The 12,068-nt window shown below is 45.6% G+C and overlaps 1 protein-coding gene across 2 annotated transcripts in view; it reads left to right on the top strand.

The window, feature by feature from the left end:
- Positions 1-12,068, top strand: part of CA12 (carbonic anhydrase 12) — a 46,744-nt gene that overhangs the window by 24,140 nt on the left and 10,536 nt on the right. The window contains exons 5-9 of one of the 2 annotated variants that reach the window (XM_044980818.1): positions 3,910-4,005; positions 6,276-6,339; positions 7,556-7,713; positions 9,514-9,640; positions 11,774-11,800. In XM_044980818.1, the coding sequence (XP_044836753.1) occupies positions 3,910-4,005; positions 6,276-6,339; positions 7,556-7,713; positions 9,514-9,640; positions 11,774-11,800 (472 nt within the window). The remainder of the gene's footprint in view (positions 1-3,909; positions 4,006-6,275; positions 6,340-7,555; positions 7,714-9,513; positions 9,641-11,773; positions 11,801-12,068) is intronic. The other variant, XM_044980819.1, reaches the window with a different exon arrangement.

The raw sequence follows: 12,068 nt of genomic DNA, 5'->3' as shown, positions 1-12,068 counted from the left end.
AGCTCCTGGAGCGGCTCGGGACGCCCGATATATTACCACCCTAGACCTTACAAAAGGATATTGGCAGATCCCCTTGGAGCCCGCTATCTAAGGAGAAGACTGCCTTCGCCACTCCCCTCGGGGCTTTATCATTTCACTCGAATGCCCGTTCGGCCTCCATGGGGCTCCCGCAACCTTTCAACGATTGATGGATCGGGTTTTGCGACCCCATGCGACCTACGCGGCGGCTTACCTTGATGATGTAGTCATCTACGGCAGCGACTGGGAGGGCCACCTCAATCAGGTAGCCGCTGTCCTCCGCGACCTTCGCGCCGCCGGACTTACGGCCAACCCCAAAAAGTGCCAAATCGGTCGAGAGGAGACGACGTACCTGGGCTACACCTTGGGCCGAGGACTGGTGCGGCCCCTCATAGGGAAGGTTCAAGCACTCCAAGCGTGTCAGCCGCCGACTACCAAACGACAGGTACGGCAGTTCCTGGGCCTAGCCGGCTTATTACCGACGGTTCATACCCCCATTTTCGCAACCCTTACGGCCCCTTTGACCGACCTCCTGACGAAGGATAGCCCCCGTCGAGTGCGGTGGTCAGCCGACTGTGATGGAGCCTTTCTAGCGGTCAAGGCCCGGCTGTGTAGCGAGCCGGTACTTTTCAGTCCGGACTTCCACCGCGACTTTGTCGTACAGACCGACGCCTCCGACGTCGGGCTGGGCGCCGTCCTCTCGCAGGAGGTCGATGGGGAGGAACACCCAGTTGTTTACCTAAGCCGAAAGCTGTTCCCCCGGGAACGGAACTACTCCGTTCTGGAGAAAGAGGCCCTGGCGGTTAAGTGGGCAGTAGACGCCCTCCGCTATTACCTCCTTGGTGCCCCCTTTACGCTCGTTACGGACCACGCCCCCCTGAAGTGGCTCAACGCCATGAAGGACACAAACCCCTGGCTGCAACGGTGGTACCTCGCGTTGCAGCCCTACGCCTTTACGGTTCGGCACCGGGCGGGGCGCGAGCACACTAATGCGGATTTCCTGTCCCGCCTCGGCGAGGCTGAGGACGCCAGCTCCGGTGATCGGAAGCTGGACTTGAGGGGTGGGGTATGTAGGGAGCCAGGGTGGCCCCCTACCGAGCAGGGCCCGGACGCGCCGCGACCCCCGCCGACTGGGGCGGGGCCCCGGCACGTCCGCTCTGCTCCCAGCCGCAGAGCGGGCCAGGACGCGCCGCGGCCCCCGCCGACTGGGGCGGGGCCCCGGCACGTCCGCTCCGCTCCCCGCCGCAGAGCAGGCCAGGACGCGCCGCGGCCCCGCCGACTGGGGCGGGGCCCCGGCACGTCCGCTCCGCTCCTAGTAGCAGAGCGGGCCGGGACGCGCGGCACGTTCCCCAGGAGGGGGCGGAGCCAGGGAAGTTTCACCCCGTCCCCAGCTGTGGGAGGGGCGGAGCAGAGCGTACAAAGGGCAGGGCCCTTTGCTCCAGGGGGGGGGCGCCTTGGGTGGAGGTAGAGGCTGACGCCGGACTGCTTCCACCCGCTTCAGCTGCTGACCCCGGGGAAACGGAGGACCCCGAACCCATCGACGAGCCGGAGCTACCTGCCGCCATCTACCCGACCGAGTCGGAGGTTTGTGCATCCGGACCTTTGCCAGCGGCCCCCTGCTAAAAGGGGCCCGCTAGAGACTTTTCCCGGCGTTCCCCTGCCTGGGGCGCGCCGTGGGCCACTGCCCGCGGTCCCCTGCCACAAGGGGTCCGCCAGAGACTTTTGCCGGCGTCCCCTGCCTGGGGCACGCCGTGGACCACTGCCTGCGACCCCCTGCCACAAGGGGTCCGCCAGAGACTTTTGCCAGCGTTCCCCTGCCTGGGGCACGCCGTGGGCCATTGCCAGCGGCCCCCTGCTAAAAGGGGCCCGCCAGAGACTTTTTGCCGGCGTTCCCCTGCCTGGGGCGCGCCGTGGGCCATTGCCAGCGGCCCCCCTGCTAAAAGGGGCCGCTAGAGTCTTTTACCGGCGCTCCCCTGCCCGGGGCGCGCCGTGGACCAGTGCCCGCGGTACCCCGCCAAAAGGGGGCCCGCCAGAGACTTTTGCCGGCGTTCCCCTGCCTGGGGCACGCCGTGGACCATTGCCTGCGGCCCCCCGCCCTAAGGAGTCCGCCAGAGACTTTTGCCGGCGTTCCCCCGCCTGGGGCGCGCCGTGGGCCATTGCCAGCGGCCCCCTGCTAACAGGGGCCCGCCAGAGACCTTTGCCGGCGTTCCCCTGCCTGGGGCGCGCCGTCGGCCATTGCCAGCGGCCCCCCCCTGCGAAAAGGGGCCGCTAGAGACTTTTGCCGGCGCTCCCCTGCCTGGGGCGCGCCGTGGACCACTGCCCGCAGTCCCCCGCCAAAAGGGGGCCCGCCAGAGACTTCTCCCGGCCCTTCCCGACCTGAGGGCGCTCTGTGGACAATTGCTGGCCGGCCCGTGCTAGAAGGGCGTGGGCCGGGCTCCTCGCCCCGCCCCCTCCGCCAGCGGAGGTAGCAACGGCGGCCCAGCTTACAATGATTTTGTTAATACTAATAATCTTTAATTGATAGGTACCTATACATGAGGTCTCTGGGAATCTTAGCAACAATAAACTGAACACACTATTTGCACTAAATTCTTGACTCTTTTTTTAAAACAATAAGCATATCAAAATTCAGTATTAGATTTCTATGTTCCTGAATCACTGTGAACTGAGAGACTAAGTACTGTCACCTGTCATGCACTTGTTCTCTCTTGCAAATTACTATGCAAGTGCCTGATCCTGAACCATTAGAATTTTTCCATCTATTTTAATGGTACAAAAGTAGGTCCAAAACCCTTTTTTCAACTGTTTTAAAAAGCGATTATAAAAAAAATCAGAATATTTGTTAAACATGGGTATTTAGAGGACTTAATTTTAAATACCCTTCTCTTCCGTGTCCTTTTTGTAGTTCTCCAATAAGCACAAATAACGGTGCTGTTGGTAGACCCCATTCCAGCTGTGTAACTAAGTCTCTCTTGCAGCCTATTTATTTATATTTCCACACTGACAGCTTCAGTTTCATCCTGTTAACATTTCTTGTTCAAAATATTTAACTTTACAAGGCAGTTCTAAAACTGTTCAATTTCTGATGACAAAGAATCACAGGCCAGGTGTTTTAATGTAATTAAAGTACAATAAAAAAAATTAGAGTGGATTTTTATGCGTGATTGATGTGCATGTAAGTGTGTTCACCTGGCCATTTCAAGTTTGGTCTGGGATTATTTTAAAATGACTTGGCCTCTCCATGACCAGTCTCGGGGTCAGTATGAGGCATAGACACCACAAGCCCATGCCGAAGGCAGTAATTTCTGGCACTGTGTGATTAGATCACAATCTCATCTTTAATTTAAATAAAAGAAAGTTTCTAGTCCTCGTGGTCACAAAGAAAAGCTTGAAAACGTAATCCAGGGTAACTGATGTAGTGACATCTGCCTGAGTCTGCAGGCAGTCTGAAACAATAGCTCTTAAATGGGTGAACTGTACCATGAGTCTCAATGGGGGTTAACCCCAAGAGCCACTGCTCTGGTTCCCACCAAATCCACACCAGCAGAGGACTCTGTGCGACAGGAGAAGAGTACAGCGGACCCATCATACCCACCCAAGAAGATACACCTTGATTACTGTGGCAAGTACTGGGGGGTGGGCAGAACACCTGCTATTGACTCTGCCTCTCTGTAGAGGAGAGGAGATCCCCGCCAATCATGGGTGAAAGAAGGCAGCACCATAACACTGTCTTTGCTTCTCTGAAAGGGGAGGGGGCCTCCTGCCACTGCTAAAGGGAAAGGTTCTAGAAGGCCTTATGTTGTGGTGTCTAGGGCCTTGGATTGTTTTATGACAACAGAAATGCTACCATGAGCCAGAGGTGATAATACCATTACTTCTCCCTCTTTGTAGCTACATATTGTACATTATAACTCTGACAAATATCCCGATATAACAGCAGCAACAGACAAATCAGATGGGCTAGCAGTTTTGGCTATTCTCATTGAGGTAAGACGCATGCCTTGTGCTTTTTTCATATTTAATAATGCTATGATTAAAGCATCTGTAAGATTTAAGTACAATGAGATGACTGGGATTAACTTGGAGACCATCAATATTGGCATGTCTGGCTATATGGTCTCTCTCTTCCACTCCACCTACACACACATATAGGGTCAGATTCTGCCCTCAGTTATATTTCTGTGAACTAGGTGTATAGTGCAGGAGAAAAGATTGAGTATTCTCTCATATTTTAAAATGAAATAACATCAGGCATATTCATATCCTTTTGAATTTGCTTTCTACAGACTAAGGAGCAGGTGAGTTTCTCACAAATGATAGTAGAAAGTGAAGATCAAGTCTGCACATTTGAATATTCCCAGATAGTAAAGGCAGTTGTACATGTAGCACAGAACACTGTTTAACACAGCAGGGGTCACCAGGCTGGCAGGTAATTACCCGGCACAGGTAATTAATTATAGAAGACTAGGATGTAACCAAACCCTTCACAACTAGTACTTCACGGGCACACAGTTCCTTTGTATCAATGAAGCTGGTGGTGACAAAAAAATTATGAGACAAGTAAATTAGCACACCTTTCAACACAGCATGGGGACAGATTTCCACACCTAACCCTGACACAGGCAATTAAATAACCCAGTCAGCAATCTGATGGAACCTCCCGTAACTCTGCCAGGCAAACATTTCAATTACTTTGTGTAAATGTGACCAAAAACGGCTAGCTATAAGCTCAGCACTGAGCTAATGAACTTCACAGTAGAGCGGATTGGAAAACGTGTTTTCCCCCGACAAACATTTTGACTTTTTGTCAACAAAACTGAAAACTCAAAAACTTTTAGTTTTCCATCAAAAACCTGAAAGTGTTCACGGAATGCAGACACTTTCTGAGAAAAGTTTTGTTTCTTTGAAAACCCAACTATCTGTCAGAAGGCTTCTGTTTTTTCTACAAAATGCTTATTATATAATTCTGTTTAAAAATCAAATAAGGACATCTCCAAATTTAACATTATTTACTTATTTCCATCTGAGAACTTCAGAAACATGGTGGCTTTCAAAGTTGAACTTAGGACACAATTTTTTCTGGTTGCCAGATGACTTGCTGAGAATCAGCTCCAAATTATTAAGAAAACAGGCACTGATTAGAAGCTATAGCAGCCAGTCTCTTATTGGATATTAGAGGTATGATCCTCACCACTGGTCCTGCCCTTTTAACAGGGTCATTCTTTATTTTGAATTGCAAGCAGCAGACTAACAATTTCTGGTTGGCAACAGAGAACCCAAAATATGTTACCTATGGCTATGACTAGAAACCCATTCATGATCTGAGAAACCTGTCGGTGTAGAATTAGGTTGTATAAAGTTCTTAAAGGAAACAGGCTTCCATTTGTTTACACAGCAGGCTAGCCACTAACAAATGGCTGTTTTTCCAAACACACACTATAAGTGTGTTACAGAATAAAGAATGTAGGCTTCATCTAAAACCTTCCTGGTCTGAAGTCTTCTGCTCCATAATGCTGTTCTGCAGTAAGGGACCAACCCTGGCTATATAAAGGATTGCAAGATGAGACCCTAAGAGGTTACATTTTATGAAGAACTGTGTTGCGTTTCAGCTAATGAGAGTTGTGCAGCTATACGCTTTGGAAATTTATCCTACAGTCAGATATTACTGGTTACTTAGTTTAAAACTATTGTTATTCATTGAGTCCAAGGGCAGAAGGGACTATTAGATCATCTCGTCTGACCTCCTGTTTGTAACAGGCTTTTAAATTTCACCCAGTTATTCTGTAAGCATTAGTATACAGCTCAATTTAATTAACACATACAATAATCATTGAACTGATTTAATGCAAAATATTTCTCCTTAAACACTTTAGTTATTTAAGGTTTTAAGTTTCCAATTCATCATATTGGATAATGATAAGCCATAACTGATAAGCCATAATTATGACAATTTAATATTGTGTAGTGTGATAAAGAAATCAAATACCCCCAGGCTGCAGTTTATTATTTTAGAGAGTAAGAGTGTATTGAAAGAGAGAGGAAGGAGGGGACAGACTAAACAAAACAATCCCAGGGCACAGCCTTAATTTCTACATCAGCCTACGTTACTACATCAGTTTTGGTGTTGTTGGATGGAAAATTTCACTAAAAGATGACACTGTCAATCAAATGTTGAACATCAGTTGTCTGAAGAATTTAAGATTATGCATACAGAGCCCTGATTACTTGGACAGCTGTTAACAGTCTATTTGTTACAGATAGGCCCATTCAATCCATCCTATGAAAAGATCTTCAGTCATTTCCAGAACGTGAAATACAAAGGTGAGTGGCTGCTGTATGCAAAAGATCAACAGTGGCTGAATGTATCAGAACCTTATCATTGATGGGACTCATGCAGGGCATGTCATGCTTTTGTCAAAACTGCTTCAGAACAGTTCCAAGTACAGTGCACTCCTCTTAAGTGCCTCCTACAGCTAGCGTTAGGTAAACTTCTGTGCATTAGTATCACGTTCCTAACCGGGTTGTATGACTTACATGTGCTGTTACTTTGGTTACTTGCCCCTCAATTTAGTATGCAGATAGCTGATTTATGCAAATAATGATCACTGGTGTGCTCACTCCCAGAAAGCAAATGGTCAGAACTCACCAGATTTTTTTCCTCAGGTATCTTTTTAAAAAAAGCTGTTGGTGGATGCAGTAAAATGCAGACAATGTTGACGAGATGTATAGAAACACTTGGTGTTGACAAGAAAATCTTCAGCGTAGTGGCAAACACACTCAAACCATTATGAATAGCAGACAGAGTATTTCAAACCCGAGTCCTCTACACATAGGTCTGCACTGTGGTTGGAGGTGTGATTGCAGCATAGTTTGGTATATCCATGCTAGCTTTAATCTAGCTAGCACAGCTAAAAATAGCAGTGAAGATGCGGCAGCATGAGCTTCAGAGCAGGTTAGCAACTTGAGTACATACTCAGGCTCCTTGGTGTACTTGTACAGCTTGTTGCTGAAGCCTGCACAAGCATGTCCTCTCTGCTTGTTTTAGCTGTGCTAGCTAAATTAAAGCTAGCACAGATACACCTATCGAAGCTGCAATCACACCTCTGATTGCAGTGTAGACAAACCCTAAATGTCTAATACTGAGTAGTTGTCTGCACTGCTTATAAAGAAATTCATCCAGTAGTGCTCCTGAGCGGAGCACACTCAATAGTAAAGAGCAACTTTCCTCATTAATCACAACCCTGGTTTGGTATCCAGGTGTAACATGTCAGACTTGTATAAGAACAAATTTAGAAGTGGTTTAATGAACTACATGTCTATATTAAATTGGGTCTAGCATCTATCAAAGTACATTTTTTCCTTTTCCATTGAGCTCAGAATGCTTGCTGAAAACAAATTTGCCCTACTGGGACTCACCTGTGCAGAGATATGCAGCAAACCAATGTAGTCCATTAGAAAGTCATGATGATGCAAAGTAGATTAGCATTGACAGAAGTGTGATTAAGAATATGGAATTAACATGGATTCTCTCTTTCAGACCAGGTAGCTCTAGTCCCAGGTTTTGACATCCAAGAACTGCTTCCTGACCAACTGGATGAATATTATCGCTATGAAGGATCCCTGACCACTCCTCCTTGTTACCCTAGTGTTCTCTGGACAGTTTTCAGACACCCAGTAAAAGTTTCACAAGAACAGGCAAGTTTAAGTAAAACAGATATTTTCTTATTTAGCCTGTCATTGTAGCCTAAAGTCTGATATTCAATTAAATCCTAATAAATTAATCTGTTTGGTGTTTATTAAGGAATGTTACATTTCTATTCTCATTTCCTGGATTCCAAATAGGAAGTTTTCCATAAGGTCTCTGTGACAAAGCTCTGTCCTTGTCTCCCTGGGTCCTGCATTTCCTGGCATATTTCGCTAGCCTCAGAGGCTCACTGTGACCCTCCCCTTAACCCTTCTCTCTCTAGAGACAAGGGTCACAGTCTACTGAGCCATTTTCATCATGAGCCAGCGAGGGAGGTGAGGAGAAGCTATCCTCCCTTGCACAGTCTCTGTCGTCTCCCAGTCTCAGTAATTAATCAGTAAAAAAGGGGGAGAGCCCAGGGCCACCCTCTACTCCAGGCTCCAGCCCAGGGACCCTAATAGTATCAGCTATGGTAGCTGACCTTTTAGGAACAGGACACTTTGTACAATTCCCTGGGCTACTTCCCCACAGCAGCCCCCACTTCCTCAAGCTCCACTTCACCCCTTACCTCAGGGCCTCCTTCCTTGTGACTAATATGGTGTGTACAGCTCAGTCTCTCCTACAGCACAACTTCTTCTCACAGCTCCTGACATGCGCACACAGGCGCCTAACTGGCGACGGGTTATTTTGCAAAACGAAAGCTACCCTGGTTTTACCCACATCTAGTCTTCATGTGCACGTCTTCGAAACTAATTAAGTTTTTTCCCCCCTCTCAGGTGGTCAACTGATAAACTAGCAGGAGAAGAGAAGAAACATGTTCTATACTGAGTTATATAACTCCCAAACACCAGCTTCTTCTGACCCCCATCAGGTGGAAAGAGCTTAGCTAGTAACTTGCAAATAAGAAATCCAAAACTGTTTTATCACAGAAATCTATGACCAAGTTAGCAGCTGCACTCCTTTTGGTGAGCATTCATTTCTATGAAGCTCACCACTGCGTGTGCATTCCTTACCTTACCAAAATATCTAGCTTATTAAGATTACTTCTATTACTTGCTTCAGACTTGGACTGTTTGCGCTAATATTTCAACCACCCCTTCATGGAAGGAAACTTTCCCTCAGTAATAATTATTTTTTTCTACGCTAGTCCTTTTATTAACTTAGAATCAGACCCACTCATGTGTTACCTATTCCATTCCAGGTCAAACAGCAGGAACGAGTGGGATTGGGTACTTTTGTGGGTGTTTTGCATACACAGATATTTGTTTGCTGTGTTTTGAGGTTTAAGAAAAACAAGCAGAGAACAAGTCTACAAACACTCGTCATGAAATAAGGACTTCCTCTTCCCCATTTTCCTGACAGCTATATATCAATTATTAGGGTTACTCTAACATAATTAAATTAAGTTCATATATGGACATGGAAAAACAGCCTTTTAGACAATTGAGGTCACACTGTTTGCACATCAAATTATATTTGGCATAAGTGCTGGAACTAGGGGTGCTGCCAATTGCATCCCCTGGCTTGAAATGGTTTCCATTATATCCAGGGTTTAAGGTTTGGTTCAATGGCTCTCAGCACCCCATTATGAAAATTGTTCCAGCACCCCTGACATTTGGGCTTACACAGCACATTGCATTGGTAGCTACTGCATAACTGAACCCAACTCCTTCATCCATCTCTGTGTGTTGAAAGAGTCCCTCATTGGATGGAATTGATTCTCAGTGTCATTTCAGCATAAGATGATGTCTAAACATACCCACCTTGCGTTCTCTATACACTGGATGCTGAATTGTATGCTTTGTCCCTAGCTGCTGGCACTGGAAACAGCTCTGTACTGCACACAACCCAATGACCCTGCACCCCTGGAAATGGTTAATAACTTCAGGCACATTCAGGAGTTTGATGAAAGGCTGGTTTCTGTCTCCTTCCGTCAAGGTAAGTAAAATAAATGCCTGTGTAAAGAAACAGTAAATAGTTATGCATGTGGATTTGGAATACTAAGTGCCTATAGCATTGCTTTGATTTATTCAGGCACAAAGAGATCAGTAGGAGTTTTCACACAGTATCATTTCCCCTTACATTGAGGTGTCAATATCAATTTTTGAGAGTGGACTACATCTACCCTGACTAAATTGGCCTTCAACATTGGTTCTCCACTTGTAAGGTAACTCCCTTCTCTTCATGTGCCAATATATATTTATGCCTGTAGCTGTAATTTTCACTGCATGCATCTGAAGAAGTGGGATTTTTACCCACAAAAGCTTATGCCCAAAGAAATCTGTTAGTCTTTAAGGTGCCATCGGACTCCTTGTTGTTTTTGTGAATACAGACTAACAAGACTACCCCTCTGATAAACTGGAAATACAGTCTTATTTCATGTAAGCAAAGCCCTGACTGCATTGAGAATAAATTACTTCAGTGATTATGTGCAATTCACAGGCAAGAAACACTGGTCATCGCTAATTTTTTGTCAGTTCTGCACTTTTACTTTTTTTTCATTCTATCCCAAACTCAAAGGCAGCAGCACAATTGAGTGTTGTTGAATAGATTGTGTTGCACTATATGTTCCAACAAAGATATGCTTACATGTCTTGTTTAATTTCCACCTACTTAACTGAGGCTTGAACTAAAAATTTGATACATTGGTGAACCTCAGCAAATGTGGGATAAGGTTGTTTATACGACTAGGAAGCTGGGCCTTTATTCTTCCCCAGCAACTTCCCTCTCTGCCTGTAACAAGCCACTTTAGGAAGGGGGTGCTGCATGACAAAAGAGACTTAGAATAATAATAATAATGTCACTATCAGCAGCTTCACAGGTTAATGTTACAGAAGAGCAATATCCCAATACACTGCCATGATGACTACAAATACTCCAGCATTACAAAGCCCGTCATACCCAAAATAGACAAAGCAGTGACCAATGTGTTTACCAGACCATCATAATACTAAAACCAACCTCTCAGATACAGCTAAGCCGGTGCTAGCTGTACATACAATACAAAGAAGAAAGCAAGTTAAATGCATGCAAACAGGTCTACTATAAACAAGCTGTATTACCCAAATGTCAGGAAGTAACTGTCCAAGTTTTGCGCATAATGCCACCCCTCACTATTCGGCAACAAAGTAATTATTCTAGAGTTTTTATCTTTGCCCTGCAGGGCAAACGTGCCTTTTGAAAAATTACTAAACTGTTAGAGGGAAGTAGTTTGTGCATTTTATTGCTTCTTTATTATATAAAAATACAAAGAGAAGGAAAATCTTTGATGTTTCCTTTACTTCAGTGTTAGGAATCCTGACTTCCCTCTCTTTTGGGGTGTGTGCGGGTGTCTTTGGAGGACCTGGATCATTACTATACAGGAAACTGAGATGTGAGATATAACTCGGCCAGCCACCAACTAAGGGAATATTGAGTCTTAATCCTCAACATTCCCTCTCCTCTCACTTGAGGGCTGGGAGAGCTTAGCTCAGGTATCAACTTCCTGTGACAGCTCAGAATTCTTGATGTTCTGCTGAACACTGCAGTAATTCTTGCCATCATAGGCCATTCTGCCTCCTTAGCTACTTCAGATGCTGTGCTATAATAGGACAAAGGGACTCAAAATCAGACCAATGCACTTCCTACTGTCTCATGCTTCAGATGATCAGCGGTAGTATACAATTGCATATAATAGGAGTTTATGCCTTTTTTCCTGAAGCTTCCAGAATTAGTCACTGTCAGACACTGAATAACTGGTGTGCTCCAGTATGTCTGTCTGTGATCCATTCCAAACCTCTGCTCTGGCCAAACAACGTGCAAAGGTTTTATTTTCTAGGAAGCCACAGTTGCAATACTGACTATAAAAATTTTTCAGATAGTTTAAGTGACAGGCAATCTGCAGGGTCTGTCTTAAAAGTCACACATTAAAAATGTCTACAAGACTAGTACCCAACCAGCACCATTTACCAAGGAGAAACAAAAACTTATGAGGAAAATACCTGATCTATATTTCTTTAATAGTCATTTCCAGTGTAACCTTAGTGATTAACCTTTCACTTTTTCCCTCCCTGCCCCCTTCATTTTGTCAAGATTCAGTACATGGTGGACTGAGCACGGGTATGTTGTTGGATTGCTACCAGCACATATAGACAGCAGTGATCTTTGTGATTCAGATTGATTGAGCTTCTCATTCTGTGCAATTTTCCATTTCTGTCTTAAAGTGACCTTTCAATATCTAGTGTACCTCTTTGCTGTAAGTCCTGCCTTATGGTTAACACTAAATTATATTGAATTATAATGCATGATTTAACTAACCTAAAACAAATCAAATAATATCCTTTTCACCCATAATATCCAAGTGTTTTACAAAATGGTGTAAGCATTG

The sequence above is a fragment of the Mauremys mutica genome, chromosome 11, assembly GCF_020497125.1.
Source record: "Mauremys mutica isolate MM-2020 ecotype Southern chromosome 11, ASM2049712v1, whole genome shotgun sequence".
Lineage (NCBI taxonomy): Eukaryota > Metazoa > Chordata > Testudines > Geoemydidae > Mauremys > Mauremys mutica.
Note: the sequence above shows the minus strand (reverse complement) of the source record. Positions and strands in the feature narration are given on the sequence as shown.